The sequence below is a fragment of the Pseudophryne corroboree genome, unplaced genomic scaffold (assembly GCF_028390025.1).
Source record: "Pseudophryne corroboree isolate aPseCor3 unplaced genomic scaffold, aPseCor3.hap2 scaffold_612, whole genome shotgun sequence".
Classification (NCBI taxonomy): domain Eukaryota; kingdom Metazoa; phylum Chordata; class Amphibia; order Anura; family Myobatrachidae; genus Pseudophryne; species Pseudophryne corroboree.
In genome coordinates, this window is record NW_026970208.1 from 5,278 (window position 1) to 27,114 (window position 21,837).

Below are 21,837 nucleotides of genomic sequence, written 5' to 3' on the forward strand. Positions count from 1 at the left end.
ATAGCAGAGGATCACACACCGGCTAGACTGTGTATATAACATCACTGTGAGCAGAACAGCGGAGCACCATGACGTGATATAGCAGAGGATCACACACCGGCTAGACTGTGTATATAACATCACTGTGAGCAGAACAGCAGAGCGTCATGACGTGATATAGCAGAGGATCACACACCGGCTAGACTGTGTATATAACATCACTGTGATCAGAACAGCGGAGCGCCATGACGTAATATAGCAGAGGATCACACACCGGCTAGACTGTGTATATAACATCACTGTGAGCAGAACAGCGGAGCGTCATGACGTGATATAGCAGAGGATCACACACCGGCTAGACTGTGGATATAACATCACTGTGAGCAGAACCGCGGAGCGACATGACGTGATATAGCAGAGGATCACACACCGGCTAGACTGTGGTAATAACATCACTGTGATCAGAACAGCGGAGCGTCATGACGTGATATAGCAGAGGATCACACACCGGCTAGACTGTGTATATAACATCACTGTGAGCAGAACAGCGGAGCGCCATGACGTGATATAGCAGAGGATCACACACCGGCTAGACTGTGTATATAACATCACTGTGATCAGAACAACGGAGCGCCATGACGTGATATAGCAGAGAATCACACACCGGCTAGACTGTGGTAATAACATCACGGTTATCAGAACAGCGGAGCGCCATGACGTGATATAGCAGAGGATCACACACCGGCTAGACTGTGTATATAACATCACTGTGATCAGAACAGCGGAGCGCCATGACGTGATATAGCAGAGGATCACACACCGGCTAGACTGTGGTAATAACATCACTGTGAGCAGAACAGCGGAGCGTCATGACGTGATATAGCAGAGGATCACACACCGGCTAGACTGTGTATATAACATCACTATGAGCAGAACAGCGGAGCGCCATGACGTGATATAGCAGAGGATCACACACAAGGTTACAATACGATGCTCTGTCATTACACTGCAGCATCTACTGTTTATCCATTAATACTCTGCCTGAAGCTGTTGCTATAAACAGACACCACACAATTACAGTGCTGCGTAATATAGCACTACGTTATAGGACATTGGGCCTAATTCTGAGTTGATCGCAGCAGCAAATTTGTTAGCAGTTGGGCAAAACCATGTGCACTGCAGGGGGGGGGGGGGGCAGATATAACATGTGCAGAGAGAGTTAGATTTGGGTGGGGTGTATTCATACTTACCTACATTCTGGCTGCTCTCTGCGGGAGAGAGCAGCCAGGTCGGCTCAGAGGGCGGGCAGGGGAGGCTGTGACGTAGAGGAGGGGGTGGGCCGGAGGCGGGACAGGGGCGGAGAAAGGGCGGAGCGGGGGCGGGGTCATGATGATGCCTCTTTTAAGCCACGCCCCCTGCTCTATAATGCCGCGGTCACCGGCATTACACTGCAGGGGGCGTGGCTATGATGACGCGATTCAGCAAGAATCGCATCATCAACTGCCCGGACCGCCCACTTTACACACTAAGTGGGCGGACGGGCAGGGGGACCCCACAAATCGGGAGACTTGCCTGCTCTTCCGGGGGGCGGGAGGGTCTCCCGATTTTCGGGAGCCTCCCGGCCATTCCGGGAGAGTAGGCAAGTATGGGTGTATTCAAACTGAAATCTAATTTGCAGTGTAAAAACAAAGCAGCCTGTATGCACCCTGCACAGAAACAATATAACCCACCCAAATCTAACTCTCTCTGCAAATGTTACATCTGCCCCACCTGTACTGCACATGGTTTTGCGCAATTGCTAACTTGCTGCTGCGATCAACTCAGAATCACCTCCAATATGCGGAAAATTATTGGTTCAAATCAACACCAAAATATCAGCATGAACTTTGTGTGGGTGACGGAGGTCATTCCGAGTTGTTCGCTCGCAAGCGGATTTTAGCAGATTTGCTCACGCTAAGCCGCCGCCTACTGGGAGTGAATCTTAGCATCTTAAAATTGCGAACGATGTATTCGCAATATTGCGATTACACACCTCGTAGCAGTTTCTGAGTAGCTCCAGACTTACTCGGCATCTGCGATCATTTCACTGCTTGTCGTTCCTGGTTTGACGTCACAAACACACCCAGCGTTCGCCCAGACACTCCTCCGTTTCTCCAGCCACTCCCGCGTTTTTCCCAGAAACGGTAGCGTTTTTTCGCACACACCCATAAAACGGCCAGTTTCCGCCCAGAAACACCCACTTCCTGTCAATCACATTACGATCTCCAGAACGATGAAAAAGCCGTGAGTAAAATTCCTAAGTGCATAGCAAATTTACTTGGCGCAGTCGCAGTGCGGACATTGCGCATGCGCATTAAGCGGAAAATCGCTGCGATGCGAAGATTTTTACCGAGCGAACAACTCGGAATGAGGGCCGACATCACATGTACAGCGCAATTACCAGGAACTAAGTGATGATGTAGCTTTCTATGAACGGTTGTCGGCTGATCTGTGATCACTGTGATACGAGGTTTATCATCATGTCCCTACAGATCAATGATCCCGACAGAGCCACTGTCCCCATCATTACAGGGAAAAGGGAAGGGGGGAGGGGACACAACCGCTCGCTGCCGCAAGTCGCAATACACTGTCACACAGGCCATAGGTGCGACTACAGCCATGGTGGCATTATAACATTATGGACACAGGGCATTATTCAGGGTTGTGAGCAAAGCAAGTGCACACAACTGGCCAAATCCATGCTGCATTGCAGGTGGGGCAGATGTAACATGTGCAGAGAGAGTTATATTTGGGTGGGGTGTGTTCAGGGCCGGCCCGCCCGTTACGCGGGTTACGCGTAAGAGTAAGGCGCCACACTGTGGAGGGCGCCGGCAGCTAGGACCACGCTCCCAGCCCATGCTGCCTGCTGTATACCTCCAGCTCCGAGTCCTATGCGGTGTGTGGGCTCGCGGACGGAGATCAGTAGAGGTGCCCCCGGATGCTGAGGCGGCCAGGGTGAGGAGGAGAGGGAGCTGCGCTGTGACAGCGCCATAGATCGGAGCTCTTAACGATCTGCGGCACTGAGCTGCGCTTACGGCTTCCCTTGGTTGCCCTGGCAACCTTACACCCGCAGCGCCGACCGCCAGGGCAGCCTAACAGTACAGGACAGCTGAGCGACGGCTCAGCTGTCCAATAGCCTATAAAGCAGCAGCCTGCGGCTCGGTAATTGGCTGAGCGCGCAGGCTGCAGGGTAAAGAAATGTCCCTGGCAGTGGCAGGCAGCGTGTGGAGCAGCATGTACGCGCCTTGGAGGAGACAGAGAAGAGTGAGTTCTCACTCCCCTGTTCTGTATTACAGCAAAAGTAAGCCTGGCAGTTTTATTATTGTATAAATATATATATATATATATATATATATATATATATATATATATATATATATATATATATATATATATATATACACACATATACACACACACACCAATCGCAGGCACTTGGTCCGCCCCCTTGGGCTAGCTTGCTCTGGTGCCCTCCACTAGGGTGTTAACCCCATATCCATGTGGCAAAGAATGAGGCGGCACTCAGAGGCTTAAACTGCAAAGTGACTTTAGTGCAAAAACTGCATAAACAGATCAACGTTTCGGGGTATTGGTACGGGACTGTCAATGGCGGAAATCAATGGACACAGGAGTCACACCTGTATTGTGTCCAATGATTTCCGCCATTGACAGTCCCATGAGTGCCGCCCGTTCTTGTGCTATGTATCTGGCGGGAGATCACCTTGGAGGGCACCTGGGCACTTAGTGTGACAAGCAGGTGGCATACACACATATATATATATATATATATGTGTATGTGTGTATATATATATATATATTGTAACACTGTAGGGGTGCAAGGTGCCTTTTCCTGGGGAATATGGCCGCACGCAGCAGCTGAGGAACAACACAAGTCCAGTTTCTGGTACAACTGACCCCGGCCAGTTTTATTGAAACAGAAAATAAAACAAACCCCAAAATAAAAATACCTTGCCTGTCCGGCACTAACTAAACATAAGATATTCCTAACTGTCACTAAACAAAACACAGAGTTCTTCAGTACATACTGTATAGCTCCCTTGCATCAGAAAGCGTGTCTCTCACACACAGATCCCTCAGCCTTCCCAGGCAGTCTGCCCATACTAATCAGGTTAGAAGCACTATATCACTCTTACACAGCTGAAACCCTGATTAGCCCTCTGTGAGGCCAAAGACCCGAACTGGGCCCAATGTCTAGAACTCGCCTTATCTCTCTCTCAGAGCCTTTACCCAGCTTTTACAGCAAACTGAAAAGGTTCAGACAAAACAAAAAGCATTTTTCCTAGAAGTTAACATTTTCTAAAACATGTAAGACAAGAACCTGGGACAAATATACCTGCCCTCAAACACTATCCCAGTGTTCTTGTCACATATCCCCCTCCCCTGTTTCGACCTAGGGGCCGGAACACTTGTAGCCCCCAAACAGAAGATGCGAGACAATGCATCTGCGTTGGCCAATTGTGTTCCCGGTCTATGTTAGACAGTAAACTTAAAGTCCTGCAACGCTAGAAACCATCTAGTTACACGAGCATTCTTGCCTCTATTTACATACATCCATTTTAAAGGGGCATGGTCTGTCACTAGTCTGAATTGTCTACCCAAGAGGTAATATCTCAAGGTATCTAGTGCCCACTTAATGGCCAAAGCCTCCTTTTCCACAATGGCATACCTTTTTTCATGCTCATTGAGTTTCCTACTCAAATAAATGATAGGGTGTTCGTCCCCATCTCTGGTTTGGGACAGCACAGCACCTATCCCTACCTCTGAGGCATCTGTCTGTACCACAAATTCTTTTGAAAAATCTGGTGTTATCAACACCGGTTGTGAACACAAAGCCACTTTTAACGCTTGGAACGCCTTTTCTGCATCAGGGTTCCATTTCACCACATTTGACTGCTTCCCTTTGGTAAGGTCTGACAACGGCACCGCTGTGGTCGCAAAATTAGGAATAAACCGTCTATAGTACCCAGTAATTCCCAAAAAAGCCCTTACCTGTTTTTTATTCACTGGACGAGGCCAGTTTTGAATAGCATCAACTTTATTCAATTGGGGCCTAATCAGACCTCTGCCTATGGTGAAGCCCAAGTATTTGACCTCCTCCATTGCGAGGCAGCACTTTTTTGGGTTAGCAGTTAACCCTGCCTCTCTGATTGAGTCCAGTACTGCTTGTACTTTAACCAAATGTGACCCCCAGTCTGTACTGTGAATTACCACATCATCCAAATAGGCAGCTGCATATTTTCTATGGGGCCTCAAAATTTTATCCATCACCCGTTGAAAGGTTGCTGGAGCCCCATGCAACCCAAAGGGTAACATCTTATACTGGTACAGCCCCTCCGGAACCGAAAAGGCTGTTTTTTCTTTGGCGCTATCAGATAAAGGTATTTGCCAGTAACCTTTGGTCAGGTCCAATGTGGTGAGAAACCTGGCTGTTCCCAGCCTTTCTACAAGCTCATCCACACGGGGCATGGGGTATGCGTCAAACTTGGACACCTCATTTAACTTACGAAAGTCATTACAGAAGCGTATGCTACCGTCGGGCTTCGGGATGAGCACTATGGGACTGGACCACTCACTGTTAGACTCCTCTATGACTCCAAGTTCTAACATGGTTTTAACTTCCTTAGAAATAGCTTCTCGCTGAGCTTCAGGAATCCTATATGGCTTTAAATGAACCCTGACCCCTGGTTCTGTGACAATGTCATGTTTTATTATGGTCGTTCGGCCAGGCAGCTCTGAAAATACCTCCCTATTTTGGATGAGAAATTCTTTAACCTGATTGTTCTGATCAGCTGATAATGTCTCTGACACCTTCACTGCGGGAAGCAACCGGGGTGAAGACACCGAAGGGCAAGGCTCCGCTGACAGAGACAACCTATCTTTCCAGGGTTTGATTAAGTTAACATGGTAGATCTGTTCGGGTTCTCTCTTTCCCGGCTGGTATACTTTGTAATTAACCTTATTCACTTTTTCCCTAATCTCAAATGGACCCTGCCATTTAGCTAGGAATTTGCTTTCCACAGTGGGTACCAAAACAAGAACTCTATCTCCAGGAGCAAATTCCCGTATCTTGGCACTCCGGTTATAGACCCTCTGTTGAGCACTTTGGGCCTGTTCCATGTGCTCTCTGACAACAGGTACCACGGCTGCAATCCTATCCTGCATTTGTGTTACATGCTCAATAACGCTTCTATAAGGAGTGGGCTGTCCTTCCCACGTCTCTTTGGCAACATCCAACAGCCCTCTGGGGTGTCTACCATACAACAAATCAAATGGAGAAAACCCCGTAGAGGACTGAGGAACTTCTCTGATGGCCATTAACAAGTAGGGCAACAAACAATCCCAGTTTTTCCCCATCTCTCTCAACAACCTTTTTTAACATACTTTTTAATGTTTTATTAAACCTTTCCACCAACCCGTCAGTTTGGGGATGGTAGATGGACGTCCTGAGGTGAGTGACCTTAAATAACTTGCACAATTCTTTCATGATCCTTGACATAAATGGAGTACCTTGGTCAGTCAAAATTTCTTTTGGTATTCCCACTCTACTAAATACCTGCACCAGCTCCCTAGCTATCGCCTTGGTTGTGATAGTGCGTAAAGGGACAGCCTCAGGATATCGAGTGGCATAGTCCATAATTACCAGGATATACTGATGGCCCCGAGCAGACTTTAACAAGGGCCCCACGAGATCCATGGCTATTCTGTCAAACGGGACCTCTATAATAGGCATGGGAACTAGTGGGCTCCTGAAATGGGGTCTAGGGGCATGATACTGGCATTCAGGACAGGAAGAACAATATTCAGACACTTCTTTATAAACCCCTGGCCAAAAGAACCTTTGTAAAACTCTTTCAGTGGTTTTTTCTGCCCCTAAATGTCCTGCGGTAACGTGACTATGAGCTAAATCTAGTACCGTTCTCCGATAAGGCTGGGGAACTACCAGCTGTTCCACCACATCCTCACCCCTTTTGACAATGTGGTACAAGAGCTCATTACAGATGGCCATGTGGGGATACGTAACCCTGTCACCTGGTACCACAGGTTCCCCATTAACAATCTTAACATTCTCTCTAGCCTTTATTAAGGTAGGATCCTTTAACTGTTCAGACGCAAACAGATCCTTCTTTACCTCCAGGTCAGGCACGCTTTCAGTTCTAACTACTATGTCTCTGTTCCCGGCAAGAGGGTCCTCACTGGACTCCCCATCTGTCACTTCCCCAGCCAAACTAGCAACAGGCAAAGGGCAAGAAAGTTCCGAAGACCCACGTACATCCATAAGATCACCGGTATTATCAACTGGCTTTTTACTTCTCACATCTGTTGATAACCGTGATTCCCACAGTTTCCAAAAATGAGGAAAATCCCTCCCTATTATGGCCTCATGCACCAAGGTAGGGACCAGTCCCACTTTAACCATTGCTGACCCACAACAAGTTTCTATATTCACCTCAGCAGTGGCATAATGTTGGGTATCCCCATGTATGCAAGTTACCCCAATAGGTATTTGCTGGACCTTTAAGGGGTTCACTAACCCAGCTTTCACGAGGGTAACTAAACTTCCTGAATCTAGCAAGGCCTCTACCCGGTTACCTTCTAAGAACACATCACACATTTGTTTTTCCAGCTCAGGTGAAGGTACCACAGTACAGGCTAACCTAGCAAAGAAAGACATTCTGCGACATTCAAAGGCAGCATCACATTGCATGGGTTCTTGCGTGACTGGGCAATTGGCAATAACATGACCTGGCATACCACACCTAAAACATTTAACCACACGATTATCAACCCATTTGGGCAGCATAGACCGTTCTAGCCCCATTGGCCTGTTTCCAGGGCCAGTGTTTACAGTCTCTCCAGCCTTGCGTTCTCTTAACCGCCCAGCAACGTTTTCCCACGGAACAGTCTTACCAGTCTTTACTGAAGGGCGCTGTCGAGGATCTATGGGTTGCTGGGTGGTCATCAGTAGTTCCTCTGCTGCCAAATACCTCTCTACCATGTCCACTAATTGGTCAGCAGTACCCGGGTTTCCATGGCTCACCCACTTGCGCAGGACCATGGGCAAAGATCTCAAGTAGCGGTCCATGACGACTCTTTCCACCATCTGGGGACCAGTTAATGTCTCTGGCTGTAGCCATTTTTTTGTTAGCTGAATAAGGTCGTGCATCTGGGAGCGCGGAGGCTTCTCCATGGCGTACAGCCAACGGTGCACCCGTTGTGCTCGTACTGACAGCGTGACTCCCAGGCGGGTCAGGATCTCAGTCTTTAGTTTATCATAGTCCCGAGCCTCAGCAGGGCTTAAATCAAAGTAAGCTTTTTGGGGCTCACCTGACAGGAAAGGTGCCAGCAGACTGGCCCACTGTGCTTTCGGCCAGTTCTCACGCTCGGCAGTCCTTTCAAACGTGGTCAGATAGGCCTCCACATCATCAGCCTCTGTCATTTTCTGCAGGAAGTGACTGGCTCGTATAGAACTAGAGCTGGTTGGAGCACTGACGGCCACATCTCCAACCCGAGCTGCAAGTCTCTGCACCACTTCTGCTAAGGCCTCTCTATCCTGACGCTGTTGCCTGTAAAGTTCATCAACAACTGCCTGCTGTTGTCTCTTATTTTCCTCCATAGCCACCTGCTGTAGTCTCCAATTTTCCTCCATTGCCACCTGCTGCTGTCGGTTGGCCTCCTGCTGAGCCGCTGTAGCTTGCAGCAAGGCTTTAAGCAGATCCTCCATGTCAACAGATTTTTCAGGCGGCTTTGCAGCTGCTTTCACCCAGGACATATATCAAACCCTCAGGGGTGAGTCTCAGTAACTTCACACTGGGCTGTATCTGCATAAACCACCGTTTTCTGCAGGCCTCACAAAGCTGCTGCTTTCACTTATGCGCAGAACGGTGTGCTCGCATTCTCCACCAAGTTGTAACACTGTAGGGGTGCAAGGTGCCTTTTCCTGGGGAATATGGCCGCACGCAGCAGCTGAGGAACAACACAAGTCCAGTTTCTGGTACAACTGACCCCGGCCAGTTTTATTGAAACAGAAAATAAAACAAACCCCAAAATAAAAATACCTTGCCTGTCCGGCACTAACTAAACATAAGATGTTCCTAACTGTCACTAAACAAAACACAGAGTTCTTCAGTACATACTGTATAGCTTACTTGCATCAGAAAGCGTGTCTCTCACACACAGATCCTGCAGCCTTCCCAGGCAGTCTGCCCATACTAATCAGGTTAGCAGCACTATAACACACTTACACAGCTGAAACCCTGATTAGCCCTCTGTGAGGCCAAAGACCCGAACTGGGCCCAATGTCTAGAACTCGCCTTATCTCTCTCTCTCAGAGCCTTTACCCAGCTTTTACAGCAAACTGAAAAGGTTCAGACAAAACAAAAAGCATTTTTCCTAGAAGTTAACATTTTCTAAAACATGTAAGACAAGAACCTGGGACAAATATACCTGCCCTCAAACACTATCCCAGTGTTCTTGTCACAATATATATATATATATATATATATATATATATACCGGTATATATATATTATATATAATGGTGCTGGGGCGTTGGGTATGGAATCCCGGCTGCCAGAATACCCGGCAGCGGGCAAGCGCTAGAAAGCGGCGCTCGCCACGTGCGGGTTTGGTGGCTTGCTGTGCTCACCACAGATTCTTTTCCCACTTTATGGGTGTTGTGGACACCCATGAGTGGGAATGGCCCTTGCGCAGCTGTTGGCGGTCTGGATCCCGGTGATAGTATTCTGACCGCTGGTATCCCAACTGCCAGGATATTGACTACATCCCATGCTGGGAGGGGCACCAAGATTGTTCTTGCCTCCGGGCTATTGGGATGAAGTTACGCCACTGCGCACCAGGTATCTGTATAACATGTTCTACCTGGTGCAAAGTGTATAACGTGCTCTACCTGGTGCAATGTGTATAACGTGCTCTACCTGGTGCAATGTGTATAACGTGCTCTACCTGGTGCAATGTGTATAACGTGCTCTACCTGGTGCAATGTGTATAACGTGCTCTACCTGGTGCAATGTGTATAACGTGCTCTGCCTGGTGCAATGTGTATAAGGTGCTCTACCTGGTGCAATGTGTATAAGGTGCTCTACCTGGTGCAATGTGTATAAGGTGCTCTACCTGGTGCAATGTGTATAAGGTGCTCTGCCTGGTGCAATGTGTATAACGTGCTCTGCCTGGTGCAATGTGTATAACGTGCTCTGCCTGGTGCAATGTGTATAATGTGTTCTACCTGGTGCAATGTGTATAACGTGCTCTGCCTGGTGCAATGTGTATAACGTGCTCTACCTGGTGCAATGTGTATAATGTGCTCTGCCTGGTGCAATGTGTATAACGTGCTCTGCCTGGTGCAATGTGTATAACGTGCTCTGCCTGGTGCAGTGTGTATAACGTGCTCTGCCTGGTGCAATGTGTATAACGTTCTGCCTGGTGCAATGTGTATAACGTTCTGCCTGGTGCAATGTGTATAACGTTCTGCCTGGTGCAATGTGTATAAGGTGCTCTACCTGGTGCAATGTGTATAAGGTGCTCTACCTGGTGCAATGTGTATAAGGTGCTCTACCTGGTGCAATGTGTATAAGGTGCTCTACCTGGTGCAATGTGTATAACGTGCTCTACCTGGTGCAATGTGTATAACGTGCTCTACCTGGTGCAATGTGTATAACGTGCTCTGCCTGGTGCAATGTGTATAACGTGCTCTGCCTGGCACAATGTGTATAACGTGCTCTGCCTGGCGCAATGTGTATAATGTGCTCTGCCTGGTGCAATGTGCGTAACTTGCTCTACCTGGTGCAATGTGTATAACGTGCTCTACCTGGTGCAATGTGTATAATGTGCTCTGCCTGGTGCAATGTGTATAATGTGTTCTACCTGGTGCAATGTGTATAACGTGCTCTACCTGGTGCAATGTGTATAATGTGTTCTACCTGGTGCAATGTGTATAACGTGCTCTACCTGGTGCAATGTGCATAACGTGCTCTACCTGGTGCAATGTGTATAACGTGCTCTACCTGTGTGGTGTAATGTGAATTGGTACTATTATGTGGCCATGCTCGTTCCCCATGAAGCCACGCCTTCGGCGCGTACTGTCCTTATACTCAGATATGGGGGGGGGAGCACCAATTTACTTTCTGACAGTGTCCTGTATGCTACACAGCCTAGCAGCACTGTCACCCCCCCCCTTTCAACAATTTGTAGTGTCCAAATCAAGTCTCTGTTTTTATATTTGAATAATTAATAAGATTAATAAAAACCTTCATTCCAATAGGACCCAGAAAAGGACAGGCAGGACCCCAATTTTTAAAAGTTAGATTAATTAGAAAACACTTATTTAACGGCTTTGCCCTTTAAGTTTAAACTTTATGGTAGGTAGTTGATTTCACCCATGTTTCGCTTAATGCGCTTTAAGCTTTTGTATAATATTTTCCATCAACCATGGGGGGGGCGCGCCAAAATCTATATTCGCTTACCAAAAAATTTAAGCTTGGGCCGGCCCTGGGTGTGTTCAAACTGAAATGTAAACTGCAGCAGACAGTATTTACCCTGCACAGAAACAATATAACTCAACCAAATCTAACTCTCTCTGCACATGTTACATCTGCCCCCCCCCCCCCCCCCGCTGCACTGCACATGGTTTTGCCCAGGTCTCTCTGCACAAGTTACATCTGCCCCCCTCCCAGTACAGCATGATTTTGCCCAGGTCTATCTGCACATGTTACATCTGCCCCCCCCCCCCCCACATGGTTTTGCCCAGGTCTCTCTGCACATGTTACATCTGCCCCCCACCCTGCACATGGTTTTGCCCAGGTCTCTCTGCACATGTTACATCTGCCCCCCCCCTGCACATGGTTTTGCCCAGGTCTCTCTGCACATGTTACATCTGCCCCCCCCTCCCCTGCAGTACAGCATGGTTTTGCCCAGGTCTATCTGCACATGTTACATCTGCCCCCCCCTGCACATGGTTTTGCCCAGGTCTCTCTGCACATCTTACATCTGCAGTGCGCCTGAGAGGCCGCCCTGGACACACCTACATATTGCCGCAAAATATCCACAACCTTTGTCATTTTCATTGACAAAATGAGCAAAATAAACAATTAATAGATGAAAATAAAAAGGTAAAACGAACCTTGAAAAATGGGAGGAGTTTGGGCGCAGTGTGCCTGAGAGGCCAGGAGGGGAGGGGCACTACTGCACTCCACGCAGGCGGTGGGAAAAATGACCAGCGGGGTTTCCAACAGCACCTAGGGATAGGAAGGTACTAGGAGGGACAGGCCCCTGCGCCCCCTTGAGGTGGAGAGGGGAGCGAAAACCGCTTTGCAGCGCCTGTTAGGCCAGGTGCAGCTGACTGAGGATTAAGTCACCTGTGCTAAAGCATGGAGATCCTGAAAACCTGCTCTGTAATGGTGGAGCACTAGAGGTAATACAATGCCAGCGGCTCTGTGTGTATAATGTCACTGACACCCGGGAGAGAGGGGCATCGATGGAGGACATGAAGGTAAATGGAGCAGCCGGTCCATAAGACAATGCCACAGGTGGATAATAATGGGTATGAGGTTCTCGCATTTCCAGGCATTGAAGGACACGAGTTCTGGCAGCGGAGTAACTGCCCTTACACCCCCTAACCCCCCCCCCCCCCTTACTACCACGGCCCAGGACTCAATCTCCAGCGTATCCCTCACAGTAATCTCCCAGGTCTCCCCTGCAGTATGTGTATGAACCTCACCTTGCTGCTGGGATCTCTCATGACATCCGGATCTGGGCCAAGGGCTTGAGAGATAGGGGGCAGGAATCCTCCGCCTGGAAGAGGCTGGACGTTTTCACTCTGCTGCTTCAGAACCTCTTGTTTGGCTGCACAGGAAAATATGACCCGGTTACAGAGCACTGATATGAAGCGCTGGCAATACCTGGGCAGAACATAGGGAAGGGCCGATGGCAGATGTTCCCAACCAAGGTCCTCAAGGCATCCCAACGCTCCAGGTTTTAAGTATATCCATAATTGGCCACAGGTGACTTAATTAGCATCTCTGTCAATGTGATTTACCCATGTGTGCTGAGCCATTTATATACCTAAAACCTGGTGCGTTGGGGCCTTGAGGAGCGCGTGTGAGAACCTCTGGCCTAGGCTACATTTCTCAATATCACTACAGCAGGGGTTCTCAGACTCGGTCCTCAGGACCTCACACAGAGCATGTTTTCCAGGTAACCCAGCAGGTGCACAGGTGAATTAATTACTGACACATTCTAAAAGGTCCACAGGTGCAGCTAATTATTTCCCTAGTGATTCTGTGAGGAGACCTGGAAAACATGCCCTGTGAGGGGTAATGAGGACCGAGTTTCAGAACCTGTGGTGTACAGACAGACACACAGGATACAATAACCGCCAGCACACACCTTCTACACACCTTCTACACACCATCTATACACCTTCTATACACCTTCTATACACCTTCTACACACCTTCTACACACCAGCTACACACCTTCTACACACCTTCTACACACCTTCTATACACCTTCTATCTATACACCTTCTATACACCTTCTACACACCTTCTATACACCTTCTACACACCTTCTACACACCTTCTACACACCTTCTACACACCTTCTACACACCTTCTATACACCTTCTATACACCTTCTACACACCTTCTACACACCTTCTATACACCTTCTACACACCTTCTACACACCTTCTATACATCTTCTATACACCTTCTACACACCATCTATACACCTTCTATAAACCTTCTATACACCTTCTACACACCTTCTATACACCTTCTACACACCTTCTATACACCTTCTACACACCTTCTATACACCTTCTTCACACCTTCTATACACCTACTATACATCTTCTATACACCTTCTACACACCATCTATACATCTTCTATACACCTTCTATACACCTTCTATACACCTTCTATACGCCTTTTATACACATTCTATACACCTATACACCTTCTATACACCTTGTACACACCTTCTATACACATTCTATACACCTTCTACACACCTTCTACACACCTTCTATACACCTATACACCTTCTACACACATTCTAAACAAATTCTATACACATTCTATACACATTCTATACACCTATACACCTTCTACACACCTTCTAAACAAATTCTATACACCTTCTATACACATTGTATACACCTATACACATTCTATACACCTATACACCTTCTACACACCTTCTACACACCTTATATACACCTTCTACACACATTCTACACACCTTCTACACACCTTCTATACACACCTTCTACACACATTCCATACACCTTCCGTACACCTTCTATATATACACCTTCTACACACCTTCTATATACCTTCTACACACCTTCTATACACCTTCTACACACATTCTACACACCTTCTATACACCTTCTATACACCTTCTATACAACTTCTACACACCTTCTACACATTCTACACACCTTCTACACACCTTCTACACACCTTCTATACACATTCCATACACCTTCCATGCACCTTCCACACACCTTCTACACACCTTCTGTACACCTTCTATACACCTTCTATCTATACACCTTCTACACACCTTCTATCTATACACATACTATACACCTACTATACACCTTCTATCTATACACCTTCTATACACCTTCTATACACCTTCTGTACACCTTCTATACAACTTCTACACACCTACTATACACCTTCTATACACCTTCTATGCACCTTCTATAAACCTTCTACACCCATTCTATACACCTTCTATCTATACAACTTCTACACACCTTCTACACACCTTCTACACACATTCTACACACATTCTATACACCTTCTACACATTCCATACACCTTCCGTACACCTTCTACACACCTTCTACACACCTTCTATACACCTTCTATACACCTTCTATACACCATCTATACACCTTCTACACACCTTCTATACACCTTCTACACACCTTCTATATACCTTCTACACACCTTCTACATACCTTCTACATACCTTCTACACACCTTCTATATACCTTCTACACACCTTCTATACACCTTCTATACACCTTCTACACACCTTCTATAAACCTTCTACACACCTTCTATACACACCTTCTACACACATTCCATACACCTTCCATACACCTTCCGTACACCTTCTACACACCTTCTATATATACACCTTCTATACACCTTCTATACACCTTCTACACACCTTCTATACACCTTCTACACACCTTCTACACACCTTCTATACACCATCTATACAACTTCTACACACATTCTACACACCTTCTACACACCTTCTACACACCTTCTACACACCTTCTATACACCTTCTATACACATTCCATACACATTCCATGCACCTTCCATGCACCTTCCGTACACCTTCTACACACCTTCTACACACCTTCTATACACCTCCTGTACACCTTCTATCTATACACCTTCTACACACCTTCTATCTATACACATACTATACACCTTCTATCTATACACCTTCTATACACCTTCTATACACCGTCTACACACCTTCTATACACTTTCTATACACCTTCCATACACCTTCTATACACCTTCTATACACCTTCTGTACACCTTCTATACACCTTCTACACAACTTCTACACACCTACTATACACCTTCTATACACCTTCTATACACCTTCTATAAACCTTCTACACCCATTCTATACACCTTCTATCTATACAACTTCTACACACCTTCTACACACCTTCTACACACATTCTATACACCTTCTACACATTCCATACACCTTCCGTACACCTTCTATACACCTTCTATACACCTTCTACACACCTTCTACACACATTCTATACACCTTCTACACATTCCATACACCTTCCGTACACCTTCTGTACACCTTCTACACACCTTCTACACACCTTCTATACACCTTCTACACACCAGCTACACACCTTCTATACACCTTCTATCTATACACCTTCTATACACCTTCTACACACCTTCTATACAGCTTCTACACACCTTCTATACACCTTCTACACACCTTCTACACACCTTCTATACACCTTCTACACACCTTCTATACACCTTCTACACACCTTCTATACATCTTCTATACACCTTCTACACACCATCTACACACCATCTATAAACCTTCTATACACCTTCTACACACCTTCTACACACCTTCTATACACCTTCTACACACCTTCTATACACCTTCTACACACCTTCTATACACCTTCTTCACACCTTCTATACACCTACTATACATCTTCTATACACCTTCTATACACCTTCTACACACCATCTATACATCTTCTATACACCTTCTATACACCTTCTATACACCTTCTACACACCTTTTATACACATTCTATACTTCTATACACCTTCTATACACATTCTATACACCTTCTACACACCTTGTACACACCTTCTATACACCTATACACCTTCTACACACATTCTAAACAAATTCTATACACATTCTATACACCTATACACCTTCTAGACAAATTCTATACACCTTCTATACACATTTTATACACCTATACACATTCTATACACCTATACACCTTCTATACACCTTCTACACACCTTCTACACACCTTCTACACACATTCTACACACCTTCTATACACACCTTCTACACACATTCCATACACCTTCCGTACACCTTCTATATATACACCTTCTATACACCTTCTATACACCTTCTACACACATTCTACACACCTCCTATACACCTTCTATACAACTTCTACACACCTTCTACACCTTCTACACACCTTCTACACCTTCTACACACCTTCTATACACCTTCTATACACCTTCTATACACATTCCATGCACCTTCCGTACACCTTCTACACACCTTCTGTACACCTTCTATACACCTTCTATCTATACACCTTCTACACACCTATCTATACACATACTATACACCTACTATACACCTTCTATCTATACACCTTCTGTACACCTTCTATACACCTTCTACACAACTTCTACACACCTACTATACACCTTCTATAAACCTTCTACACCCATTCTATACACCTTCTATCTATACAACTTCTACACACCTTCTACACACCTTCTACACACATTCTATACACCTTCTACACATTCCATACACCTTCTACACACCTTCTATACACCTTCTATACACCTTCTACACACCTTCTATACACCTTCTACACACCTTCTATACACCTTCTATATACCTTCTACACACCTTCTATATACCTTCTACACACCTTCTACACACCTTCTACACACCTTCTATACACATTCTATACACCTTCTACACACCTTCTATACACCTTCTACACACCTTCTATCTATACACATACTATACACCTTCTATCTATACACCTTCTATACACCGTCTACACACCTTCTATACACTTTCTATACACCTTCTATACACCTTCTATACACCTTCTGTACACCTTCTACACAACTTCTACACACCTACTATACACCTTCTATAAACCTTCTACACCCATTCTATACACCTTCTATCTATACAACTTCTACACACCTTCTACACACCTTCTACACACATTCTATACACCTTCTACACATTCCATACACCTTCCGTACACCTTCTGTACACCTTCTATACACCTTCTACACACCTTCTATACACCATCTATACACCTTCTACACACCTTCTACACACCTTCTATACACCTTCTACACACCTTCTATACACCTTCTACACACCTTCTACACACCTTCAATATACCTTCTACACACCTTCTATATACCTTCTACACACCTTCTACATACCTTCTACACACCTTCTATATACCTTCTACACACCTTCTATATACCTTCTACACACCTTCTACATACCTTCTACACACCTTCTATATACCTTCTACACACCTTCTATATACCTTCTACACACCTTCTACATACCTTCTACACACCTTCTATATACCTTCTATACACATTCTATATACCTTCTACACACCTCCTATATACATTCTATACACCTATACACCTTCTATACACCTTCTACACACATTCTATACACCTTCTATACACCTTCTACACACATTCTATACACCTTCTATACACCTTCTAGGGAAAGTGGAGACTTAAGAGTTTTTGCCGGGAATGATCCGGCGTCATATACTGGTTATAAAGACTCTTTATGGGGAACATAAATACATAAATCTCTATTCACAGAAGCTTATAGTGTTAGAAAAGAGAAATATATATATAATTTATATACGGCAATGACATATAATACAGGAGATGTGTATAGGAGAGGGATAATGCGGAGCATCTGCGGGAGACGTATAATGCGGAGCATCTGCGGGAGAGGGATAATGCGGAGCGTCTGCGGGAGAGGGATAATGCGGAGCGTCTGCGGGAGAGGGATAATGCGGAGCGTCTGCGGGAGAGGGATAATGCGGAGTGTCTGCGGGAGGGATAATGCGGAGCGTCTGCGGGAGAGGGATTATGCGGAGCATCTGCGGGAGAGGGATAATGCGGAGCGTCTGCGGGAGAGGGATAATGCGGAGCGTCTGCGGGAGGGATAATGCGGAGCATCTGCGGGAGAGGGATAATGCGGAGCGCCTGCGGGAGGGACAATGCGGAGCGTCTGCGGGAGAGGGATAATGCGGAGCGTCTGCGGGAGGGATAATGCGGAGCATCTGCGGGAGAGGGATAATGCGGAACGTCTGCGGGAGAGGGATAATGCGGAGCGTCTGCGGGAGAGGGATAATGCGGAGCGTCTGCGGGAGAGGGATAATGCGGAGCGTCTGCGGGAAAGGGATAATGCGGAGCGTCTGCGGGAGAGGGATAATGCGGAGCGTCTGCGGGAGAGGGATAATGCGGAGCGTCTGCGTCTGCGGGAGAGGGATAATGCGGAGCGTCTGCGGGAGTTGGATAATGCGGAGCGTCAGCGGGAGAGGTATAATGCGGAGCGTCTGCGGGAGAGGTATAATGCGGAGCGTCTGCGGGAGATGGATAATGCGGAGCGTCTGCGGGTATATACCAGTACAGTAATCAGAATATACACCGTTCTCCTCTGCTCCTGCAGACGCCGCGCACGTGGCTGGGCCGCAGTGTGAATAAGCGGAAGGTAGCGAGTACACTTGGCGGAAATACATAAGATGATATAATTGGGGTAGAGACTATGGTGCCTCCCTGCCCTCTCCAGTAAGTAAATAGAAATGACAGGATACGTGGACACAAAAAATTACAGAGTTTGATAAAAAAAAATGATAAAAATAAATAAAAACCAGCGATGATCTTATTGTAGAGCGGAGGAATAAAGTCACGCGGGTTATAAATCCCCCTTCTGGGGTAAGAGGGGTACTCACTGTGAGGGTATTTCCATCGTCCTGCAAAGGATCCCCCATAGAACGAGGTGTGAGGCTTCCCATGAGGGGGTAACGCATTGTCCTTCCACATGGAGACCTCGGCGGGGACTACAGGCCTCTCATAGCGCTCCGTCTCATCGCTGGTGACCTCATCTCTGTCTGACGCACTCTGCTGCGCTGCTCCCTGCACACGGCGACAAAGAACAGTAATAATAACTATCAGTGACATAGGACTACCGGGGAGACGTGAGAGTGCCTCTGAGGCACCAGGCAGGAGTAACGAGGACACTGAGGAGGTAGAAGTAGTGACTGTGTATATGGGAAGATCACTGCTCCCTGCACACGGCCAGGTGCGGGGAATAACAGAACAGTAATAATAACTATCAGTGACATAGGACTACCGGGGAGACGTCAGAGTGCCTCTGAGGCACCAGGCAGGAGTAACGAGGACACTGAGGAGGTAGAAGTAGTGACTGTGTATATGGGAAGATCACTGCTCCCTGCACACGGCCAGGTGCGGGGAATAACAGAACAGTAATAATAACTATCAGTGACATACCGGGGAGACGTGAGAGTGCCTCTGAGGCACCAGGCAGGAGTAACGAGGACACTGAGGAGGTAGAAGTAGTGACTGTGTATATGGGAAGATCACTGCTCCCTGCACACGGCCAGGTGCGGGGAATAACAGAACAGTAATAATAACTATCAGTGACATAGGACTACCGGGGAGACATGAGAGTGCCTCTGAGGCACCAGGCAGGAGTAACGAGGACACTGAGGAGGTAGAAGTAGTGACTGTGTATATGGGAAGATCACTGCTCCCTGCACACGGCCAGGTGCGGGGAATAACAGAACAGTAATAATAACTATCAGTGACATAGGACTACCGGGGAGACGTCAGAGTGCCTCTGAGGCACCAGGCAGGAGTAACGAGGACACTGAGGAGGTAGAAGTAGTGACTGTGTATATGGGAAGATCACTGCTCCCTGCACACGGCCAGGTGCGGGGAATAACAGAACAGTAATAATAACTATCAGTGACATAGGACTACCGGGGAGACGTGAGAGTGCCTCTGAGGCACCAGGCAGGAGTAACGAGGACACTGAGGAGGTAGAAGTAGTGACTGTGTATATGGGAAGATCACTGCTCCCTGCACACGGCCAGGTGCTGGGAATAACAGAACAGTAATAATAACTATCAGTGACATAGGACTACCGGGGAGACGTGAGAGTGCCTCTGAGGCACCAGGCAGGAGTAACGAGGACACTGAGGAGGTAGAAGTAGTGACTGTGTATATGGGAAGATCACTGCTCCCTGCACACGGCCAGGTGCGGGGAATAACAGAACAGTAATAATAACTATCAGTGACATAGGACTACCGGGGAGACGTGAGAGTGCCTCTGAGGCACCAGGCAGGAGTAACGAGGACACTGAGGAGGTAGAAGTAGTGACTGTGTATATGGGAAGATTACTGCTCCCTGCACACGGCCAGGTGCGGGGAATAACAGAACAGTAATAATAACTATCAGTGACAGGACTACCGGAGAGACGTGAGAGTGCCTCTGAGGCACCAGGCAGGAGTAACGAGGACACTGAGGAGGTAGAAGCAGTGACTGTGTATATGGGAAGATCACTGCTCCCTGCACACGGCCAGGTGCGGGGAATAACAGAACAGTAATAATAACTATCAGTGACATAGGACTACCGGGGAGACGTGAGAGTGCCTCTGAGGCACCAGGCAGGAGTAACGAGGACACTGAGGAGGTAGAAGTAGTGACTGTGTATATGGGAAGATCACTGCTCCCTGCACACGGCCAGGTGCGGGGAATAACAGAACAGTAATAATAACTATCAGTGACATAGGACTACCGGGGAGACGTGAGAGTGCCTCTGAGGCACCAGGCAGGAGTAACGAGGACACTGAGGAGGTAGAAGTAGTGACTGTGTATATGGGAAGATTACTGCTCCCTGCACACGGCCAGGTGCGGGGAATAACAGAACAGTAATAATAACTATCAGTGACAGGACTACCGGAGAGACGTGAGAGTGCCTCTGAGGCACCAGGCAGGAGTAACGAGGACACTGAGGAGGTAGAAGTAGTGACTGTGTATATGGGAAGATCACTGCTCCCTGCACACGGCCAGGTGCGGGGAATAACAGAACAGTAATAATAACTATCAGTGACATAGGACTACCGGGGAGACGTCAGAGTGCCTCTGAGGCACCAGGCAGGAGTAACGAGGACACTGAGGAGGTAGAAGTAGTGACTGTGTATATGGGAAGATCACTGCTCCCTGCACACGGCCAGGTGCGGGGAATAACAGAACAGTAATAATAACTATCAGTGACATAGGACTACCGGGGAGACGTGAGAGTGCCTCTGAGGCACCAGGCAGGAGTAACGAGGACACTGAGGAGGTAGAAGTAGTGACTGTGTATATGGGAAGATCACTGCTCCCTGCACACGG

At 47.0% G+C, this 21,837-nt stretch overlaps 1 protein-coding gene across 1 annotated transcript in view; it reads right to left on the bottom strand.

Moving 5' to 3' along the window:
* Positions 1-12,772: 12,772 nt before the first annotated feature.
* The window catches only part of LOC135035813 (uncharacterized protein KIAA2012-like), a gene marked incomplete at its 3' end in the record, with an annotated part of 134,927 nt that continues 125,862 nt past the window's right edge, over positions 12,773-21,837 (bottom strand). Inside the window, exons 6-7 of the mRNA XM_063954371.1 lie at positions 19,370-19,553; positions 12,773-12,897 (exon numbers count right to left, since the gene is read on the bottom strand). Of these exons, the coding sequence (XP_063810441.1) occupies positions 12,773-12,897; positions 19,370-19,553 (309 nt within the window). The remainder of the gene's footprint in view (positions 12,898-19,369; positions 19,554-21,837) is intronic.